Below are 23,075 nucleotides of genomic sequence, written 5' to 3'. Positions count from 1 at the left end.
CACATGGTGTTTGTGGATCATGCTTTCTCATCTGTCCATCCGTTGACGGACAGTTGGGTCATTTCTGTTTCTCAGGTACTTTGAACAGTGTTACAGTGAACACAGGAGTGCAGCCAGCTCTTCAGCATTCTGGTTTCACTTCCTTTGGAAAAGATCCATACAGAAACCGGTAGCATGGTATATGCCAATGGCCAATTATCAAGAATGCAATCTCATTAGAAGTGAACCTTTAGGAATAAATATAAAGATGAAAACTCTCTAGAGTGGAAATTATAAAACATTGAGGAGATACATTTCATGAATTTAAACTGAAGAGATAGAGTGCCACTGGAGGGGTTTGAACAGAGGAGTCTCATGATCTATGTTTTAAAAGAATCACCTTGTCCTCTGTATTGAAAGCAAATTTTTAAAAGGCAAGGGTGGGGAGACGGTTCTCAAGATGGCGACGGGGCAGTAGGGAAACGCCACAGCTCTCTCCAACCAAAAAGAGAGTTCGAGTTCCAACCTTTAATCTCCCCAAGAGACCGACAACAACAAAAAGACGAACACTCAGAGAAAAACCAGAGGTGGAAAATAACAAAAAAAGAAAGAGAGGAAAAGAAGAATTTCAGAACAGAGAAGAGCGAAGACCCCTCCCCCAACCTTTACTGGCCGCGCGGCAGTGCGCCAAGCCGCCGGCCAGCCGGCCCGGCAGGGGCTGCCGGAGCCACAGAGACACAGGGGGCTGCTTGCAGATCACCAGGTACCGGATTGCAGAACAGCGGATCGCCAGGAACAGAGAAACCTACCAGCCGGGAGTCTCCAGGAGGATCCCACCCCACCCATCACTCTCCACCGGAGCGGAGAGGCTCCATCCCGCCAAAGCCGCCCGGCACCAGCAGCGCCATAAAGGGACCTGTCGCGATCGCAACGACCCGGCGGGGGGCCGCCCAACCCAGCCCGCAACCACCCCAACTGAACTCGGACAGCAACAACAACTGACGGACTGCAACAACAACTGACGACCTACAGGGTGAGTACCCATCAGGGGACAGGGAATCCATCAAGGGAGACCAGAGCTGGAGGGAATCCCCAGACCCTGACCTAGACTCCCTACCCCAACACCTGGACCACAGGACCCACTAAAACTGGGAACTGTTCGAGAGCCCCACCAGCCGGTGGAGCACACTCTGCTGGCCAGGCCAGAGCAAGAGCGCCCCGGGAAGGGAGCTTAAATGCTCAAGCCAGGAACAGTGCCCCTGGGTCAAGACTACCAACAGTAGAAGAAATTTGAACTGTGTCCTCCAGGCTGCATAACCAAGGTGGTATACACATTAGCACAGGCCTAACGAGCGCGCTCCAGGCTGGGGCCGGAACCAGGCCAGGGGACCGGCGCCTGAACAAAGCAAAAAGGGTCAGAAGTGGGGCTGTGGCTCAAATGGTAGGGTGCCAGCCCTGAGCTGAAGAGCTGAGGGACAGCACCCAAACCTAGAGTTCAAGCCCACAACCAGCCCAAAACAAACAAAAACACATCAAGAGCCCATAGCAGACTCCAGTATTTGGGAGAGTGCATCCAGAGCATCTGATCTTCCCAAGAGCACCCGCAGGAGCAAACACAAGCAGTCTAGGCTGCTCAACCCTTCCAAAGGCGGGAATTGCTACAGCAGAGAGCTGAGAATCCTAAGTGAATAGCAGCTGGAAATAGGCTCCCAACAGAATCCAGATCAGACACACTCTCTCTACCAATAGAGAATCAGCAACCAAGCAAAGACAGACACACCAAAACAAGATTGAAGAGCCAGTCTCCTGAACCCCCATGCGAAAATCACAGAGAAAAATCACAAGGTTTACCACTACCCAGGACAGCAAGCTCACCTCAAAAGCCAGCAGCCACGCAGGGGAGAGCCCCAGTGGGAGCAAAGCAGGAATGGAAGACAAAAACTACATCCAAGGGTTGCTGGAGGCAATGACTCAAGAAATAAAGCGAGAAATGGATCAGAAATTGAAAGAGCACAAGGATGAACTATCAAAAGATATACAGGATATCAAACAAAAATTGGATGCAAAAATAGAAGCTGCACAAACCTCAGTAAGAAGTGAGATAAACGCCAAATTAGAGGTAATGCATACTGATATCACCTCATTGAGAGGTGAGATCAGTACTCTGAGAACCAACATTGAATCCATAAAGGGATCCATTTCCATCATGCAAACCACAATAGAAGCCACGGTCAACAGAGTGAATGAAATGGAAGGTAGAGTGTCAGATACAGAAGACAGAATACACCAACTGGACCAAAAAGTGACAGATATGGAAAAATCACTCAAATTAAACCAAAGGGAAATTCAAGAGCAAGCAGATAATGCTAAAAAATTTAACCTTCGCATAATCGGAGTGGACGAAGGTGAGGAATTCCAGAGCAAGGGAATGCAACACCTATTTAACAAGATAGTCAATGAAAATTTTCCCCACCTCAAAAACGACCATCTTAACTACATCACAAAAGCTTATCGAACACCCAACAAGCAAGATCCCAGGAGAAACACTTCTAGGCACATAATAGTAACAATGATGGATCTGAATAATAAGGAAACAATCCTGCATGCAGCAAAAATGAAGAAGGAGCTATACTACAACGGGAAAAAAATTAGAATCACTGCAGATCTCTCCACACAAACAATGAATGCAAGAAAAGCCTGGGAAAGCACCATACGAGCCCTGAGAGCCAATAACTGCCAACCCAGACTGATATACCCGGCAAAGCTAGCATTCACATTCGATGGAGAACTGAAAACTTTTAATAGCAAAGAAAAACTAAATGAATACATAAACATTAAGCCAGCATTACAAAGAATTCTAAGAGGGGGGACACAACCTGAAGAAAGCAACCAGGAACTGGGACCTGCCCCAAACAGGCATTACTCAAAGTCTAACTGAGCAAGCACAGGAGGAAAGGAAAGAAGAAAAACTTAGGAAAACGGAATGGCAGGGACAACAATGCATCTCTCTATACTTTCTCTTAATATAAATGGGCTGAATTCGCCAATTAAAAGAAAACGAACTGAGGACTGGATCAGAAAACAAGACCCATCCATCTGTTGCCTTCAGGAGACCCACCTCTCAGCCAAACATACAAACAAACTCAGAGTGAAGGGGTGGAAAAGGATCTACCAATCAAATTCCCCCAATAAGAAAGCAGGTGTAGCTATCCTGATATCTGACAAAATAAACTTTTCATTAAAATCAGTACAGAAAGACAAGGACGGACATTACATATTAATAAAGGGAACAATCCAAGAGGAGGATATAACCATCATCAACTTATATGCCCCAAATATCGGTGCACCCAGATATGTTAAACAAATGCTCTCAAACTTACAGAATAAAATAGATCCCAATACGATAATACTAGGAGACTTTAACACGCCACTCTCACCAAAGGACAGGTCTACCAACCAGAGGATTGGCAAAGAAGCTACCGAATTAAGTGAGGCCATACTTCAAGCGGAATTAACTGACATCTACCGAGTATTTCACCCTAAAACAACACAGTACACATTCTTCTCAGCAGCTCATGGAACTTTCTCCAAAATAGACCATATCATAGTTCATTCAAGGAACTTAAGCAAATACAAAGGGATCGACATAATCCCCTGTATCCTATCTGACCACAGTGGAATCAAGCTAGCTCTCAATAACAAAGCATACCGCAGAAATTTCTCTAATACATGGAAATTGAACAGCACACTCCTTAACAAGGCCTGGGTAACAGAAGAGATCAGAGAAGAAATAAAGCATTTCCTAGAACTCAATGAAAATGAAAACACCTCACAAAGAAACTTGTGGGACACAGCAAAAGCAGTCCTGAGGGGCAAATTTATTGCCCTCAGTGCCCACATCAAGAGAATGGAGACAGACCAAGTAAATAATCTCATGTTGCAACTAAAACAGCTAGAAAAACAAGAAAAAATGGGACCTAAAGCTACTAGACGAAGCCAGATAACCAAATTGAGAGCAGAGATTAACCAATTAGAAAATCAGAAAACCATAACCAAAATAAACCAAACAAAAAGCTGGTTCTTTGAAAAAATAAACAAAATTGATGGCCCGTTGGCAAGATTAATTAAAAAAAGAAGAGAGGAAACCCATATTAATAGGATTAGGGATGCCACGGGAAACATCACAACACGTACCCAAGATATCCAAACAATTCTAACAGACTACTTTCAAAAGCTATACTCTCTAAAGGAAGAAAATCTGGCGGAAATGGATGCATTTTTAGAGAAATACAAGTTACCCAAACTGAGCAAAGAAGAAGTTAACCAATTAAATAAGCCAATATCCTATAATGAGATACAGGAAGCTATCAAAAGTCTTCCAACAAAAAAAAGCCCAGGACCAGATGGATTCACAGCAGAATTCTATAAGACCTTTAAAGAAGAACTAATACCCATACTCCTCAAGCTCTTCAGAGAAACAGAGAAGGAGGGAGCTATCCCAAACTCATTCTACGAAGCCAATATCACACTCATCCCCAAACCAGGCAAAGACCCAACCAAAAAGGAGAATTACAGGCCAATCTCCTTGATGAACACAGATGCAAAGATCCTTAACAAGATTCTAGCTAACAGAATCCAGAAACACATAAAAAAAATAATACACTATGATCAGGTAGGCTTCATCCCAGAGACACAGGGATGGTTTAACATACGTAAGTCAATAAATGTAATCCAGCATATCAACAGAGCCAAGGTCAAGAATCACATGATTATCGCCACAGATGCAGAAAAGGCCTTTGATAAAATTCAACATTCATTCATGCTAAAAGCTCTGGAGAAAATAGGAATAGAAGGAACATTTCTAAAAACAATAAAAGCCATTTATGACAGACCAATAGCCAATATTATACTTAATGGGGAAAAGCTACAACCAATCCTCCTAAAAACAGGAACAAGGCAAGGATGTCCACTGTCTCCACTCCTCTTCAACATAGTCCTAGAACCCTTAGCCAGGGCAATAAGGCAAGAAAAAGACATTAAAGGGATCCGCATAGGGAAAGAAGAAGTGAAACTATCCCTTTTTGCAGACGACATGATACTATACCTCCACGATCCCAAAAACTCCATCCCCAAACTTTTAGAAATCATAAGTCACTTCGGCAAAATAGCAGGATACAAAATAAACCCACAAAAATCAGTTGCCTTCCTATACACTGATAACGCACAGGAAGAGAGGGAAATAAAGGGAGCAACCCCATTCACAATAACCTCCCAAAAAATAAAATATTTAGGAATTAACCTAACCAAAGATGTAAAAGAACTATTTAATGAGAACTATAAAAAGTTAAAGAAAGAAATTGCAGAAGACACTAGGAAATGGAAAGACCTCCCATGCTCCTGGATAGGCCGACTTAATATAGTAAAGATGGTGATACTTCCAAAATTAATATACAAATTCAATGCAATTCCTATTAAAATCCCAATGACGTACATCACTGAAATACAGAAAACAGTCCAAAAATTTATATGGAACAACAAAAGACCTAGAATAGCCAAAACAATTCTAGGGGATAAAGACAATATGGGAGGGCTATCCATGCCGAACTTCAAACTCTACTACAGAGCTATAATCACAAAGACAGCATGGTACTGGCACAAAAACAGACCCGAAGACCAATGGAACAGAATAGAAGATCCAGATATAAATCCACAGGCCTACAGCCAGCTGATATTCGACAAAGGAGCCAAAGACATACAATGGAAGAAACACAGCCTCTTCAACCGCTGGTGCTGGGAAAACTGGGCAGCCACATGCAGAAAACTAAAAGTGGACCCCAGCCTATCACCATGCACCAACATCAACTCAAAATGGATTAAAGACCTTAACATTAAACCTGAATCTCTGAAACTACTGCAGGACAGAGTAGGAGAGACACTTGAACTAATAGGCACAGGAAGGAACTTCCTGAACAGAGTCCCAGGGTCACAACAAGTTGGAGAGAGACTCGACAAATGGGACTACCTTAAAATAAAAAGCTTCTGCACAGTTAAATCTATCGCAACTAAGCTAGAAAGACAACCAACTAATTGGGAAAAAATATTTACCAGTAATATATCAGACAAGGGGTTAACATCCTGTATATACAGGGAACTCAAGAAACTAATCCCTCCCAAACCTAACAAACCAATTACTAAATGGGCAAGGGAACTAAAGAGGGACTTCTCAAATGAAGAAATAAAAATGGCAAAGAAACACATGAGGAAATGTTCATCATCCCTGGTGGTGAAGGAAATGCAAATAAAGACAACCCTGAGATACCACCTTACCCCAGTCAGAATGTCCCACATCCACAAATCAGCCAACGACAAATGCTGGAGGGGATGTGGAGAAAGAGGAACCCTATTACACTGCTGGTGGGAATGTACACTTATACAACCACTTTGGAAAGCAGTCTGGAGGGTCCTTAGAAAGCTAAAGATTGACCTCCCTTACGACCCAGTCATACCACTTCTAGGCATCTACCCTGAACAACAGGAACCAATATACAAGGACACGTGCACCTCCATGTTTATTGCAGCACTGTTCGCAATAGCTAGGATATGGAAACAACCTAGGTGCCCCACCACAGATGAATGGATCCAAAAATTGTGGTATCTATACACAATGGAATATTATGCAGCCATTAGAAATGACAAAATAATGGCATTTGCAGGGAAATGGATGGAGCTAGAAGGAATCATGTTGAGCGAGGTAAGCCAAGAACGAAGAGACAAACGGTACATGGTCTCCCTCATAAGTGGATGCTAAATCCAAAAGGTTAGTGATACGACAAAACTAACAGGACTTAAGAAACAAAGAACTCCCGCTCATCTGGTTGAACCACTACTAAATATCCTCATGCCGCTGATCACAAATATGGTATATAACATGTGAACACTGTTATATATTACAGACTGTGGTAGACAATTTGCTCCAGGGAAGTTAGAATGAACTTGTGACTTTGAAATTATGTAATCATTTAATCACAATCAAAAAAAAAAAAAAAAAAAGAACCTCGGGGAAGGGAGGGAGGGAGGGGATGGTAGGGGGAAAACAATGGAGGGGGTAACAATGTTCAAGAGGAAGTGTACTCATAACCTCACTCATGTAACTGTGACCCTCTGTATAGTAGCTTTACAATAAAAAAAAAAAAAAAAAAAAAAGAAAAAAAAAAGGCAAGGGTGGAAGCTTGGTGAGAAATTAGGCTGTTGCCACAGGAGACATTGGTAGCCTTCAACATGGCTGTCAGCAGTGGTACTAGCAAGGATTAATCATTTTCTGTGGAATGTAAAACAGCAAGAGCAAATCATGGATCTGGGCACTCGAGCTCACACCTGTGGCCCTAACTACTCAGGAGGCAGGGATCTGAGGATATTGGTTTGAAGCCATCCTAGGCAGGAAAGTCTGTGACACTTATCTCCAATAACATTATAGAAAAAGCCGGGAAGTGGCACCATGGCTCAAGTGGTAGAGCCTCGCCTTGAGCACAAAGCGGCTGGAGGATCAGGGGCAGCTCTCAGGCCCTGAATTCCAGGACCAGTCCCAAGACCAGAACTTAAAAAAAAAAAAAAGAGCAAATCAGAGCTTCATTTTCTTATTTTGTTTAATCTTATCAAGAACTTCCTGTTCAGTGTCTGAGCTAAATGAGCTAGGACACTGAGGACAAGAACATACAGTCTGCTTGACTTGTTAAAAGTACTGTAGCTAGCTTGTAGACTAACATTTCAAACCTAGATTTGTCTTGACTTTAAAACCTATACTCTTTCTCCTGTACTTAAAATACAAAGTCTCTAGTACAGTATGTTAGGTGCTCACTTAATTACATTTGTTCCTCAGAATCAAATTCTCACAAAAAGTTTTAAAGCTGGGAAGGTGGCTCAGTGGTAGAGCACTTGCCTTGCATGCCTGAGGCTCTGGGTTCGATTCCTTAGCATCACATAAGCAAAAAGAAAAAAAGCCGGAAGTGGAGCTTTGGCTCAAGTGGTAGAGCACTAGCCTTGAGCTGAAGAGCTGAGGGACAGTGCCCAAACCCAGAGTTCAAGCCCCACGACCGAACCCAAAAAAAAAAAAAAGTTTTAAAGTTAGTAGATAAAATTAGCTCATAGTGTACAGGTGTTACAATACATGGTCATTAGGATATATGTATTTTTTCTAATTATTTTTCAGTTTAGGTACCCATGGAACTTGCTATAATTATGCAAGACATGCTTTTAAAGCATTTTAACTGCTAAAATCCTTGAAAGAAGTGTTATGTTTAAAATCCAATGTGATTGCTATGGATCTAAGTATGGAACACTTAAGGTATGATCTGATTTTTTTTTCCCTTTTACCTGATAGATGCAAAAGGCTAAGTCTTCAGCCTTTGGCTTACCTTTGGCAGAGGAACCAGGAGGAGTTGCTCCGAGAGATGATCGAATCTGATATTCAAGCCGTGATCATCAAAGTGGCAGCTTTGGGTGTGTATCCAGACTTCCAAGAGGGCTCTTCCCTCGTTCCTGTAGGAGAATGCTTAGTTTACTTACGAGAACGATGATTTATAATATGAGTGTGGAGTCACAGTTGGGAAAATTCAGCAAGCATCTTGTATAAAAAAGACAGTCATAAAATGGGTTTCAGAATATTGATTAATCCACTCTGACCTTCTCTTTTTGAATATATAACTGGCACTAAAACCCCTCCAGGACCCTCCCCAGTAAAGGGAATGCGTCCTTATCTTGGGAATGATTTGTTTAGCAAGATGTATTTAGTTGATAAAACAGAGAGTATGATAAGAGAAAAAGCATGAAACTATTACTAGAAAATTTTATGCTTCCTGCAAGATTTGTTTGCAAAGCAACTTCTTTGGAAACAACTCAGCGGTTCAAGGGTGAGTTAAATGACCACGAAAGGAAGCAAGATTCCAAGAGTCTGCTGGTAAGGTTTCTAGGACTGGGAGGTAGGAATAAAGGGACTACGAAGGAAGCAAGTACAGGAATACGTGTCTTTCCATTTCATGGAACTTTTTTTTCATTTTGCCTCATGTGTTGTCTTAAAGTGTTACCAATTTACTAAATACAAAATATCAATCTCGTCAAATTTAACAATGCCCATTCTTTGTTTTGTTCCTTACTCTTTTTTTTTCCCTCACATTTGGCCATCACTCTGCTGCATGGCGAGGTTGGCAGGTGAGGGGGACGAGGTTGTGAAACTCTAGCATCACACCTCACACTTAGGACTACCACAAAGATCCATGGTGCATCAACCAAAAGGCTTTAAATGGCACACTTAATTTTGTCTGTTTAGGCCTTACCCTAAACACAGCCAAGTATCCTGAGAGTCTTTATCTCTAACCCTGTAATACCTACCGAGTAGAAGTACTTACATGGCTGTTGTGTTTACTGGCCCTGTGGGTTTCCAATACATGCATTGAGCCACAAAGTCTAATTATACAGAAAAAAAGTGTGTGTCAAAATAGGTAATAAATGGAAATGAGAGGAATTGTAAGAGATAGAAAGGGACTTTCAAGTGAATTACATTTCTGTGGAGGGACATAATCATGTGACCTCCGTGTTAGAGCCTCTGAGCTAGAGAATAATAATCTTAGGTCTCTCTCACAGGTCTGATGCTAACCTTAGCTGGTGTTTTACTTTAAAAAAAAAAAAAAGATGGTACTGTTTTCTGCAGAGAAGGTAAATTAATGATGTACAAACTAATCCATAAGATTCATGGTATAATAAAGTGGTATGGTGCCTCCGAGTGTTTTAACTGTAGTGGGTAGTGGGTAGTCCACTGCAGTTCAGTTCTTACCACTCTGGTCATTTTCCTATGAGTTAACTACTAGTAGTGAATCGTAACTAGATAAAGATGAGTAATACTTGTTTTGCATTCTTTCTGGGCATAAATCAGAGCAGTGTGTTGCTACACATCTACCTAGATACAATGTAAAACAGATTTCTGCTATCTGCCACGGCTTGATCGCCTTCAAATATAGAATACATGAACGTGAGTGGAATTAATGTAAGGGCCTTAGAAGACCACCTTTGAGGGAGATGGGTCTGAATGTGATATAATGAATAGAAAGTACTGCTACTGAGAACTGCTCTCTAGAATATGACACACCCAAGCACAGCTGTATTTGGTATCATATGCCAAAGGAGAATCTTTAACTCTAGATTTTTTATGAGTGCAAATCATTTTTTAAAATCATTTTCTTCAATCATTTTTGCTAATATCCACGTTGTGATTTGATCAGTTTTCCCTTCTGCCTCAATATTCTGTAGGGATATTTGGTACTAGACTTTAGGAGGCTGGGAGGTAGAAGGGAAAAGTAACTACATCAGAAAAAAAAATATATGTTCTTTTTTTAAAAAATTATTTATTGTTATTTTAAAGATGGTGTGTACAGAGTGGTTGCAGTTAGCTAAGTCAGATAAAAAATTTCTTTTTGAACAATGTCCCCTCTTCTCTCACTCTCTCCCAATTTTTCCCTCCTGTCCCCACCCACAAGTTGTATAGTTCATTTTCGATATAGTGTCTAGTGAGTATCACTTCTGCATTTGGTTACCCTTTGTCCCTCCATTTCTGTCCCCTTCCCTTACCCTCTCCAAGACAGATAAATGAACAAACAAGACAAAAGGAAACAAAAACAGCAGTGAAGAAAAGGGAAAAAACCCTCTTGTTTCCTTTTCCTGGAGTTCATTTCGATAGATGTTATTTTATATGACCATATGCACATAGGTATCGTGCCTTTGTGTACCTCTCCTAAGAACATCCTCCTTTGGTCTCACTCTGTGTGAATGCATAGAGACCTGTATAGTTTATCATGTCCCATCTAGTGTGTTTACTTGTAAATTTATAGTTGCCACAATTGAGGGAAACCATGCAACCTACGTTTCTTTGGGTCCATATTGAAAGAAGAAATAAACACTAGAGGGAGCTCTCTTTAAGGAGACTGGTGGGAATTAGCAAAGCTTAAATGACTGGACTAACAGACTACTTTAGACAGTGGGAGATCCTGTCAGTCAGCAGGGCAGGAAGGAGCTGAAAGTCACTATGAAAGTTGCCATGAGTGCTAGAAGCCACGCTAAAGATGCCCACTAAGGAGAACACAATAGTTAGCCTTTCACTAATGGCCTCAAGTATCACGGATGAAACGTTTATTTGTGCTCCTCATCAAACATGCATCAAAATTCTACAGCTAAGGGAGAAACATTATGTTGTCCTGGAGTAAATACAGCATAGTAACATCTAGAACCCAGTGGCTGTTAAAACCTGTACTGTGATACCTAGCACATATCCAGGTCCTTGAGCCAAATGAAGTCTGGACTTCTCGGTGATCTCTGGTCAGTGCACCAGATGCTGTAAATATGGAAGTGCTTAAGAAAAATTGTGTGTGGTGGGGAAAATAGACTGCCGCTGTAATTCCAATTAATCTTATATGCTGATCTGGGTCAAAATCTATACAAGATGGCATGGGGGTCCTGGAGAGCTATTTTGATCTCCTGGACGTTTGCCCAGTTTGCTGTGCTGTCCGAGTATTTCTGTTCTTGAAGTTGCCATTAAAAAATGTTGATGTTGGAGGCTTGATTCTCTGGTTTCAATAAGATTGGGTAGTGCAATACTTTGGTTTAATTCAGTTTCTCATTATTTTGTGCCATATATATTACATAGGTGGAATTAAAGGTAAAATATCATTATAGATTTTTGAAGGTAGAGCTTACTGAGCAAATATTACAGAAATGTAGGACCTAGGTTAAAAGACAAGCTTTAGCATTTAGTTTGAGACTGACTGCATAGTGATCTGTGCAGTCCCAAAATAAGAGATGGGAAGAGTCAGAATGACAGTGTTTACTTGCCGCGTGTAAGCCATGGCAATACTGTGTTCTGCTTCAGGGAACTTGTGCTGGCATTCAGCATACTAGTAGATACAGATAAAAAGTTGACAGTACTGAAATAATCCCAGATTACTGCCACTACCACTGTGATTTCTAAGAATAGCTGAGAAATCTTTGTTTATGCTTTCTGAATTTTATCTTGTTAGTTCCCGCCCCCCCCCCCCCTTCCATGCATTATCTGGTCCTTTCCCTTCCTGGAATGCTAACAATGTGTTCCCTTTGATTCAACAGCTCCTGCCTCCCCACTATTACAGTAAGGCCCCTTTTCCACTTTCCATCTGTGATCACTTAGTTCCTTTCTGGTAGAATGTGTATGCCCTAAAAGTCTGAAAAACCTAGTATCTAGAAGGGTAGCAGATGGTTACAGGAAACCCCACCGCAGCATACACAGGATCTAGAATACTCCTCTTTAAGAGTGTAAATCAGAACTGTGTTCTGTGGAGTACTTCCTGCTTTTACAGGTTAAAACATCATACAACTTACATATACTTCTATTCTTTCTCTTTAACCAGAGGACTCTTGCCTTAATTTTGTTTATCCTTCGCTAGAAAAGTTTAAGCTTTACTTAACAACATCTATTTAACAGATGCCATTTTTTTTAATCTTTTCAATTCCTGTACAAATTAACAAGGTTAAACTTGTGCTAAGATTTAGGCCTACACTAAACAATTAAATGATTTCCCTTTGGTCTTCCCATGGAGACCAGGCTTAGTTCACTTTTCTGTCCACAATGTTCAGCTCCTGTGTTTTTTGTTTTGTTTTGTTTTGTTTTTTTGGGTCCGGTCCTGGGGCCTGAACTCTGGGCATGGGCACTGTCCCTCAGCTCTTCAGCTCAAGTCTAGCATTCTACCACTTGAGCCACAGCGCCACTTCTGGCTTTTTTTTTTTTTTTTTTTTTTGCTTATGTGGTGCTGAGGAATTGAACCCAGGGCCTCACGCATGCAAGGCAAGCACTCTACCACTGAGCCACCTACCCAGCCCCTCAGCTCCTGTGTTTTGATTTTGTAGTTCTAGCTCATTAAAGTTACATAACAATATAACATTTATGATGACATAGCATTACTAAAGTATCATTGGTACATTTTTTCATTACAGAAATCCTTTTAAATTGATTTCTGTTGAATTAGTGGATGTGTTTAATTTACTTGAAGTTTTTCATATACACATCTCTTGTGTAAAGACAACAGGCTCTGTGTGCATAAGGATGTATCTGTAAAGAATGTATAAAATAGAAGACAACTATTTCACCTAAACAAATGGAACTAATATGACGTTAATAAGCCAATACCAACACGTAAGAAAATGTGATTGGCATGTGACATTATTTCTTTATCCAACCATTTTTACTCTTCTAAAGAATTATTTCAGTGAATACTTAAACTTGATGCCGATTAAATTTGTTGATGACACAAAAGTTAATGGACTCACTGATACTTTTAATAATAGAGTCCTTCCTAATACTAAATCATATCAAATGGCTAAAACTAGGAACTGTATCTTTCCAGGTAAAATTTAATGCTTGTAGGCACACAATATATATGTGGCACATAATGTATATACTTATATACATATTTACATATATATTTATAACTGTCACATATTACTTATAATATAGTAATATGTGATATTTATTATATATCATCTAGAGCAAATATATGTAATACAAGATAAAATGTAATAAACGTATATTTATAATATAAAATATGGTACAATAATGTGGTATATAATATGCATATGTGTATGTACATATGTTAATATGTGAACACGTATGGATTATATGTATATAATACAAACATAATAAGATATTATACATGTATATATATACATATTATAGGTATATTATAGGCACTAGGGCTTGCGGGGTCGGGGGGATACGCACATGTGTATGCTTGTATGCATGCAATTGCACCAGTCCTGGGGCTTAAACTCAGAGCCTGGGTGCTGTTACTGAGCTTTTTTGTTCAAGACTAGTGTGCTACCATTTCAATGATAGCTCCAATACTGGCCTTTTTATGCTTAATTTAAGGTAAGAGTCTCAAGGATTTTCCTACCACACTCGGTTTGAACCACAGTCCTCATACCTCAGTCTTCTGAGTAGTTAGGAGTACAGGAGTAAGCCACTATTGCCTTGTATAGCCCTTGATTTTTAAGGAAATCTTATCCTTAATTTGTGTAAGCAAGTGGTGATTTCTGCCAAAGAAGCTAAGTAGATCTGAAAGGCTACATAGCAAGTTAATAAGGAATATTGTGTTGTAATATGCACTTTTATAGTAATTTAGGGGAAAAAAATCATTCTAAAAACAATTGTGGAATGTATTTATAGGGAAAACCTCACAGAGTATAAAAATAAAAATAAAAAAAAAAGCAATATATTAGTAACTCATACCTCCAGTAAGTGTTAATATAGTAAAGCTAAAATGTCAATAATTTACAGTGTTTTATCATATTTCCTACCATGAACAGACATTACTTTTTCACAAAGGGGAAACAATAACAAGAAAAGAGACCACAGACACAAGTAAAAGTCAGGGAGAGGAGGGTGGCCACATCAGTGAAAGGGTAGCAGCGGCGCCGTGGGACGCCGCGTGAGGAGATACTCAGCCTCCCTCAGGGGCAGACAGAAGGCTGGAGAGTATGGGTCTATATTGCTGTCTCCAGTGTTGAAAGCAGCTCTCTGCTGCTCTTTGTGGCTTCAGAGGACAAGTCTAAGAGCAAGAATTGCACAATGACTTCTGTGGTTTTGTCTAGGAACTTTCTAACACTTGGAGCTGTGGTATAATTGTTATAAGCAGAGAACTCCATGCTCTTTGTGTGGGCTGCTGGGGCATAGCCCTTGGTCCCTCTAGAATATGTTCCTTACAAACAAGGCCACGCTAAAGCTACCAGCACAACTATGTTCATTGCAGCATTATTTACCATAGCTAAGATTGGGAACCAATCCAGATTCCCATCAGTAGATGATGGATCAAGAAAATATGGCGTATATATACACAATTGAATTTTATGCTCCCATCAGAAAGAATGACATTGTCCCCATTTGTAAGGAAATGGAAAGACTTGGAAAAAATCATATTAAGTGAAGTAAGCCAGACCCTAAGAAACATAGGTTCCATGGTTTCCCTCATTTGCAATAATTAGTATATGTCTAGGATAGTCCTAGTCTAGGATAGTCCTAGTCTAGGATAGTCCTGGTATAGGATCACAATTGCTCAATAGCTATGTACGTATGGCCATATAAAATAATACTAATTGAAATGAATTCCAAGATATGGAAACAAGGTGTTTTGTTGTTGTTGTTGTTGTTGTTGTTGTTGTTGTTGTTTTTAATGTACTTTGTGAAGTTATTTTTTCTTTCATTTTTTCCCCCTTTGATTTATCCCGTTGTCACTGTTTTTGATTTTGGTACCTTGTGTCTTGTATATATGTTTTTCTGATTTGGGGAAAGAAATGTGAATAACAAAATGGTGAGACAAAAGACAAAGGGTGAACCATTGTAGTGGTGATATGCACAGACACTGTGTTGGAAATGAACTTTACAACTTGTAGAGGAGGGAGTTGGTAGGGGAGAAGGGGGAGAGAAAACGAGAGGGGGTAACAATGTTTGACGAATGTACTCATTACCTTACTTATGCAACTATAACCCCTCTGTACATCACCTTTACATTAAAATAAAATTTTCAAAAGAGAACATATTCCCTTGTGATGAGACAGAAGAGGTTATCAGAGGTTATAGAATAGGGCTAACTACATACTGTGTAGAGAAAAATTCCATCCTTTCTCATTTTCTAATTTTCTCTGGCTCCACTCTTCAATAAAGACTTGGTTCCATTGGATAATTTCAGAAGACACTGGCTGTGAAGGTATATCCCAGAAACATTTTTAAAAGTAGTTTAATCAAGGGAAAGCATATATTGCTCAATAAACATATTGTTCAGAAGTGAATCCATAACAATCAGCTTTATTAAATTGTTACTATAGTTTTTATTACTATCTGATGCACACTAATAAGAAACTTAAGATCCAGTTGCAGCTCTCAGATTCTGTAAAATTTTGTTAGATGCTCACTTTTATTGCCTGCTGATCTATTCCTTCCTTGCTATTGCTATGAGTCTTATCTATAGTAAAATGCACTTTTACTTAATGTGAAGGCAATCTTTTCATCTACTCTTCTATGCTACTAACATACCATATGTGTATATACATATGTACAGATATGTTTGTGATATATATATATATTATATCACCATTGGTTTAACATTAAGAAACACATAGTCCAGTGTTAAGGAAGAAAAGAGAAATTGTCCCTGAAACTTTGTTTTCATTATCTAGCAAGTTTTACAGTTAATGACAGAAGTTTCTCTTGTGGCCTCTCCTCTGAAGATTGTGTTTATTTATTTTCCCCAACAGTCTCATGTGACCTTGTTAAAAGCTTCATGCAATTCCCAGATAAATTACATTTACTGGTTTACTTCTGTCTAGTATTTTATTGGCATTTCCAGATAAGTTTAATAGGATGGAGAGAAACAGTGTTCTCTTTATGGACTCAGTGGGCGACTTGACCTAGCAGGTCAGCCTCATTCCAAGGCTGAAGGAAGGTATTTTTAATTAGACTCTGTCAGTTTCTCCATTATAAACAAGAGATCCTCCAGTCTATAATTCTACAAGTCTTAGTTATTTATTGTTTTCTTTTCTAAAGAAGAGGTCCGTATTAGCAAAAACATGCTTTAGCAATGGTTGGTAATTTTCTGACATATTACATATCATCATCTTTAGCTCAACCATTTCACACTTTATTTCCTTCAGGAACTCTCAGTTGAATGCCATCTGGCTGTGGTGATTTATTGCTGTAGACTCTCTCAAGTTGCTCTATTATTTCCTCGTGGGAGATTGCTCTCTGCTCCTGCCCCACTGGTTTTGCTCAGAAAGTGCCCTTGGAATAGTCCTTTCCCCACTTTTCTGCTCAGTAAAGGTCGATGAAGAACAAAACTGAACTGAGCTAACTCCCCTGCTGCTCTTCCTCTTCTGCCTTCCTGTCCGAGGTCCAGATTCTTACCTTGCTTCCTCAGCCCTTGCTTTTTTGTCTTTTTATTTTTCAGATACACAGTAGTTTCCCTGACATATATTTTGGCAACTAAGTTTTGTACATGTCATAAGATATTCTAGATACTATCAGTGTTTTCATAAATGTCTCTATGGAATTGTTTCCAGATATTTTGAGTGTGTCTGTGGATTTTCTTTTTTTTAATGTCAGGTAGTGTTACAGTACCTATATCCCTTCTAGCGCGTGTCCATATCGCTGTATGGAGCAGCCTAGATTGTTTTTATATTCTACTTTCCTCTTAAGAGTCTGCTAACCAGACAGATGCTTAATGGATACTGTAAAGTCTCACCTTAGGTTAACATTGGAGATACCCTTACTAATTAGAACATGTGCTTTAATTGTGCGGTATTTCCAATTGCTTAGTTCTACTCCTACACATTCTCACCTGTGGTAGTTTCTATACATTTCCTTAATCTGATTCCTCTCTCATAACTGCCCCGATAAGTTAAGATAAAGCATTGCTAATTACTACTTCCACACATGGTGCTCTTCTGTCACTCATTTGAGTAATAATGGATATAATTAAAACCATTCATTGTAATAGCCCTCCTAGAAAAGAATGCTGAACAGTAAAGGTTAAAGGAGGTCTGTTATTCTTTCATATTCTCTAACTAACAATTTTTATATCAGCTTTCTTCAAATGATTATTTTGTTTAAAAAGATAACTTAGTATGCTTTCAAGTATAGTTAATTGTGATTTAAATGTATTCTATCTTCCTTTAAAGCAATTTAGCACAGAAATGTTAAACTTATAACTCAAGAATTAGAACATCAAAAGTTGAGAGTTTTAAAACTTAAGAAACAAAATCAAGGATTAAATATAAAATTCTGAGTATGTTTGATAAAATCATTCCTTTAATTTTAAATACAAATACTAGCAGTCACAGAGCTAGACCGAATAGAGTCCCCAGTTCTCAGTGTGTGGAATGAGTACAGTGGTGGAGAGGGCAGGAGAAGAGAAAAATGCCATCTGTTGCTCTCAAATCTCTTCTTCCATACTGCTTTTTTTTTTTTTGTCAGTTGTGGGCCTGAACTCTGGGCCTGGGTGCTGTCCCTCAGCTCTTCAGCTCAAGGCTAGTGCTCTACCACTCAAGCCAGAGAGCCACTTCCAGCTTTTTCTGCTTATGTGGTGCTGAGGAATCGAACCCAGGCTTCATGCATGCAAGGCAAGCACTCTACCACTGAGCCACCTTCCCAGCCCTGATTCTTATTCTGTTACATCCTCTTTAACCAAGACTATTTGAAGCACCCATTTTATTTATTTGCCTTGTAACAATCTTGTTTCCTTATCTGTAAGTAGACTGCAGCTAGAGTGAGCTTCTTAAAAGTCAACCTGGATCATGCCATTTCTCTGCTTAGACTTCCTCCGTCTTCTCTGTGGCAGTCCTTTCAGTTACAAACTCCTTAACATGAAATTGTGGATCTGGCTTTGGTCATTTTTAGCTTCAACTTCTCCCCTTTGAAACATTCTCTATTCATAATGAGCTGCTTTTTATTTCTAGTAGTTGGTATGCTTAAACCTAGTAAGAAAAATTATACAGGCACTTTTTAAAATGAATATTCAAAATCCCCTCTTTGAAAAAGTTCTATATTCTACATGTAACTTTTACTTTTTATTTGTTTTTATGTTCTAAAAATTATATAGCATTTTTAATGGTAGGAGAGGGCACAGAGTTGTTGTTTGTAAAGTATTGATTGTCATTAACTATAATTATGCTGAAGGTGACACTGTTTATTCATTTCATGTATATCATAGAGCTTGAAATTAAGCACCTAGTATGAATCTAATTTATGTTGCTTATGCTGAGGCAAAAGGCCAGTTCATAGATTTCAGAAGAAGTTATATGCTGAGATAAGTCTTGACACAACCTCTTTAAATAGTAAACATGTGATGGTCTAATAGAAAATATAGAAAGTGAAATTAAGTCCTTTCCCAGATAGTCACTTTGAAATATGTAAGTATGTCTTTGTTTTGGAGATTATATACTCTTTTTATTCTATCTGTTCTTAATAATATAAATTTTTGTCTCATTCATCTAACATTCCGAATTATATGATAATGGTGCATACATCTGATTCTAGGAAGAAACAAATTTATTTTAAAAAATCAAAGTTTTGCCAACTGCTGAGAAGTTAATCCTAACTTCTCAGAAGGTTGAGATCTGAGGCTCACAGTTCAAAGCCAGCCTAAGCAGGTGACTCTGAGAGAGACTTACCAACAAGCCAGAAGTAAAGCTGAGACTCAAGTGGTAGATTGCCAACCTTGAGTGAAGAAACCAAGTGCAAGTGCAAGGCCCTGGGTTTAATCTTCGTATACAAAAACTATAAATAAATGAATAACTATAGAATTTTGTCTACTTGCTGTGGTGAGCAATGAACTTGGTGGATACAGGTAAAGAATGCAGGCTGTGCTCATTGTGAAGCCATGAGGGATGTTGGTTCCTGTGGATTAATCAAGAATTAGAAGCAGACTAGCAATTACTTCTCAGAGCCACCATGCATTCTCTGATACCACCTTCTGACTTTTACAGTAAAGTTTAGACTACAAAAGTTGAAATGAGAGCACAGTTCATTTGACTTGAGTTTGTTAAGATAGCATTGCCAACCATTTTGTGATGTTTCTCTCATCATATATTGGGCTGTCATGAAGAAATAAACCTTCACTTGATTTCATGACAGTAGATAATAAATTGACAATATAATTCAGTTGAGAAGTTGAAAATGCATTGAAAATAATGGGGCATAACATTGCAGGGTTAACATTTATTCATAGATGATGCAATTAAATAAAACAGGCATTAACTTCAAGGTCAGTCAGTAAAGTAATAAAATTGAATATTTTAATTGAATTGTAATTGCTTCCCATTGATACATGCAAGTGAAGTAAAATAGATGTCAGCTCTGCAAATTATGGTTCTTCCTCCTAATTAATTTCTTAATTCTGCATGGAGTTATCCAGTGCCTAGGTCTTGTTGTGGGTTTATTCATCTACCCAGCTTCCATCAAAGAATGTCTGTAAAACATGATTAATGTTTTAGATGTCAGAAGTTACAATAAATCTTTTTTTGTACTTGGAAAAAATCATATTAGCAACCTAAAATAACATATATTTGAGTGAAAATATACCTCTAAAGATAACCACATCTGGTACCCTGCAAATACAGGCAGGGGTAGGAAAAACACTAGGGCTCCTCTGCACAGGTCGAAACTTCCTAAGATTCAGAATCACAACAAATCAAAGAAAGGCTGGATAAATGGAATTGCATTGAACTGAAGAGTTTCTTCATGGTTAAGGACACAGCAAGCAAGAAAAATAGAAAGCCCCCAGGATGGGAGTGCATCCAACAAGACCCTCTTACCTAAACTACTTAAAACTCAAAAATTTAAACACCCCAAAAATAACTCCTCAAAGAAACAATTAATAAATGGGCTAACGACTTAAAGAGAGACTTTTCAGAAGAAGTAAGAATGGCCAACAGACACATGAAGAGATGTTCAATATCTCTGCCATGAAAGAAATGCAAATTAAAACTAAATTGAGATTCCATCTCACCCCAGTTAGAATGGCAATTATCAAGAAAATTAACAATAACAAATGCTGACAGGGATGTGGCCAAAAGGAAACACTACTACACTGTTGATAGGAATGTAAACTTGTTCTACCACACTGGAAAGCAGGTGGAGGTTCCTCAAAAGACTCTACATAGAGCTTCACTATGACCCAACAATCTCACCCCTGGGCATTTATCCAGTTGATCACAAGCCAGGTCACACTAAAGCCACCAGCACAACCATGTATGTTGCAGCATTGTTTACCATAACTAAGATAGAGAATCAACCCAGATGCCCTTCCATGGACAAATGGACCAAGAAAATGTGAGACACACACACACACACACACACACACACACACACACACATCAGAAAGAATGTCATCTCCCCATTCAAAAGGAAGTGGAAAGACTTGGAGAAAATTATAATAAGCAAAGTAAGCCAGACCCAAAGAAACATTTGTTACGTGGTTTCCCTCATTTGTAATCATTGAAATGTGGCTATAAATCTGTAAGTAAACCCAATGGATAGTAAAAGGCAGAAAGTTACACTTGGACATGATAGATTAAACAGGACTAAATATTCACACAGTGAGACCAAAGGAGGATATTCTTAGGAGAGGATCACAAGGGCTTAATAGCTATGTGCATTTTTTTTTCTAGTTGTTTTTTTTTTTCCTTCTTTCTATTTTCTCCACTGTATTTGATTTCTGTACCATTTGTCTTGTAGGTAAGCCCAGAAACTGTAGGACAATAGGGTAAAGTAATTCTGCAGCAATACTCATTAGACACTATGTTGAAAATGAGCTATACAATTTGGTAGGGGTAGGATTGGGGGTTTGGAGGGGCAATACTGGGAGAAAATGAGGGAAGAGATGACACCGTTCAAAAGAAATGTACTCAGTACCTGACACAGGTTACTGTAACCCCTCTGTACATGACCTTTACAAAAATAAAATAGTGTAGCATTTGCATGTAAAAAAAATAACCACATCTGGGATCCTATGGAGTATTTTCCTATTAATATTAGTACTTATAGAGGATATTGATACCAATATTACTGCATGTGATTGTCTCAAGTTTTGTAGGTGATACAGGCTCACAATTGTCAACTGTAGACACACAGTTGATAGGTCAGGGAGGCAAATGGAATAGATTTTCTAAGATTTGGTGGCTCATAGTTTGTGTACATCATGATCCAGTCTTCACTAGATAACAGACATCTAAAAGGAATGATCCAAAACAAGAAACATCTCTTAAGAATGAGAATTAAGTTGAAGCTTTTAAATTAATTTAAATTGTATTTGAAAATGCATGAGCTGCTGTGCTTTTTTTCATAGACCATTAGTGGGTTTTTAGCGTAAGGTAGTTTTATATAAAGTAAAGTGGGAAATAGGACATTACAAAGATTAAGAGAAAGATTTTTCTAATTACAATGATTTTGTATCAGGTCAAAATTCTAGGTTTTATTTAGAGAGTAACATATATCTTCAAAATAACTATTTCTTAAAAGTTAAAAACACAAGAAATGTATGAAATGAATTAAAAGTTACTGAGGTATAATTGTATATTCATATACATAGAACAGTTTTATAGAATAATTCCATAGAATCATTAAAGCACAAATGTTTGTATGTCATCAACACTCTTTAGCTATGCTTAGAAATGCAAATTGATTCTTCTTGTTGGTAAACAAATTAAACTGAGCAGTGGTTTATGTTTGTCACACATTTTAGCTCAATGACTTGATTAACGATATTTTGCTCTGAGTCATTTTGAAACAAAAATTAAAAATAATTCAATGATAAATACATTTTATTTATATTTTATTTATTAGCCTGACCTATTTTCAGCTATGAAAGATCTTGAAAATCAGAGTTTTTTGCAGATATCACTCAATTAAAAATTTCTGAAACCAAAATACCTAAAGTAAATACTAAAATCTTAGAGATCTATAATTATAAGCTGTAAGTATTTCTACATAAAGAAATTATTTTTTCCATATCCTTGATTTAAAATTTAGTGATTGTCTTGTTCAAATTAGGGAAATTACAGCAAGTATTACAAAGACTATAGATATAATAGTAAAATGTTTCTAGATGAGGAAACAAAGGGAAAGTGAAACTGTAAGAAAATTAGATATTTCATCTTTTCTTGTATTTATAAAAGTAATTTTAATTTGAAAATGATTTTCAGATTAAAAATTGAATAAAAAATTAAAAACTGGATTTAAAAATTGTGTTTTAAAATCATTTCCTCTATTATTGGCTATAATTTAGGAATCTAAGAGCAGGGAATATGGGAGAGCATGTCCTATAGAGAGACAAACACTGAAAGTGTCCCATAAGGAGGAACGTGTGTGTGTGTGCGCGCGCGCGCGGGTGTGTGTGCGGGTGTGTGGGGGGGTGTGGGGGGGGGGGGTGTATCAGCCTGGGCACTGTCCCTGAGTTTTTTTGCTTAAGGCTAGTGCTCTATCACTTGAGCCACAACTCTACTTCTGGCTTTTTGGAGTTTAATTGTAGTTAGAAGTC

At 38.5% G+C, this 23,075-nt stretch overlaps 1 protein-coding gene across 1 annotated transcript in view; it reads left to right on the top strand.

Annotated features, from left to right (window-relative positions):
- Positions 1-23,075, top strand: part of Dph6 (diphthamine biosynthesis 6) — an 85,973-nt gene that overhangs the window by 55,957 nt on the left and 6,941 nt on the right. The window contains exon 5 of the mRNA XM_042687742.1: positions 8,357-8,475. Coding sequence (XP_042543676.1) covers positions 8,357-8,475 — 119 coding nt within the window. The remainder of the gene's footprint in view (positions 1-8,356; positions 8,476-23,075) is intronic.

This window comes from Dipodomys spectabilis, unplaced genomic scaffold (assembly GCF_019054845.1).
Source record: "Dipodomys spectabilis isolate Male_0828 unplaced genomic scaffold, ASM1905484v1 ptg000108l, whole genome shotgun sequence".
Classification (NCBI taxonomy): domain Eukaryota; kingdom Metazoa; phylum Chordata; class Mammalia; order Rodentia; family Heteromyidae; genus Dipodomys; species Dipodomys spectabilis.
Note: the sequence above shows the minus strand (reverse complement) of the source record. Positions and strands in the feature narration are given on the sequence as shown.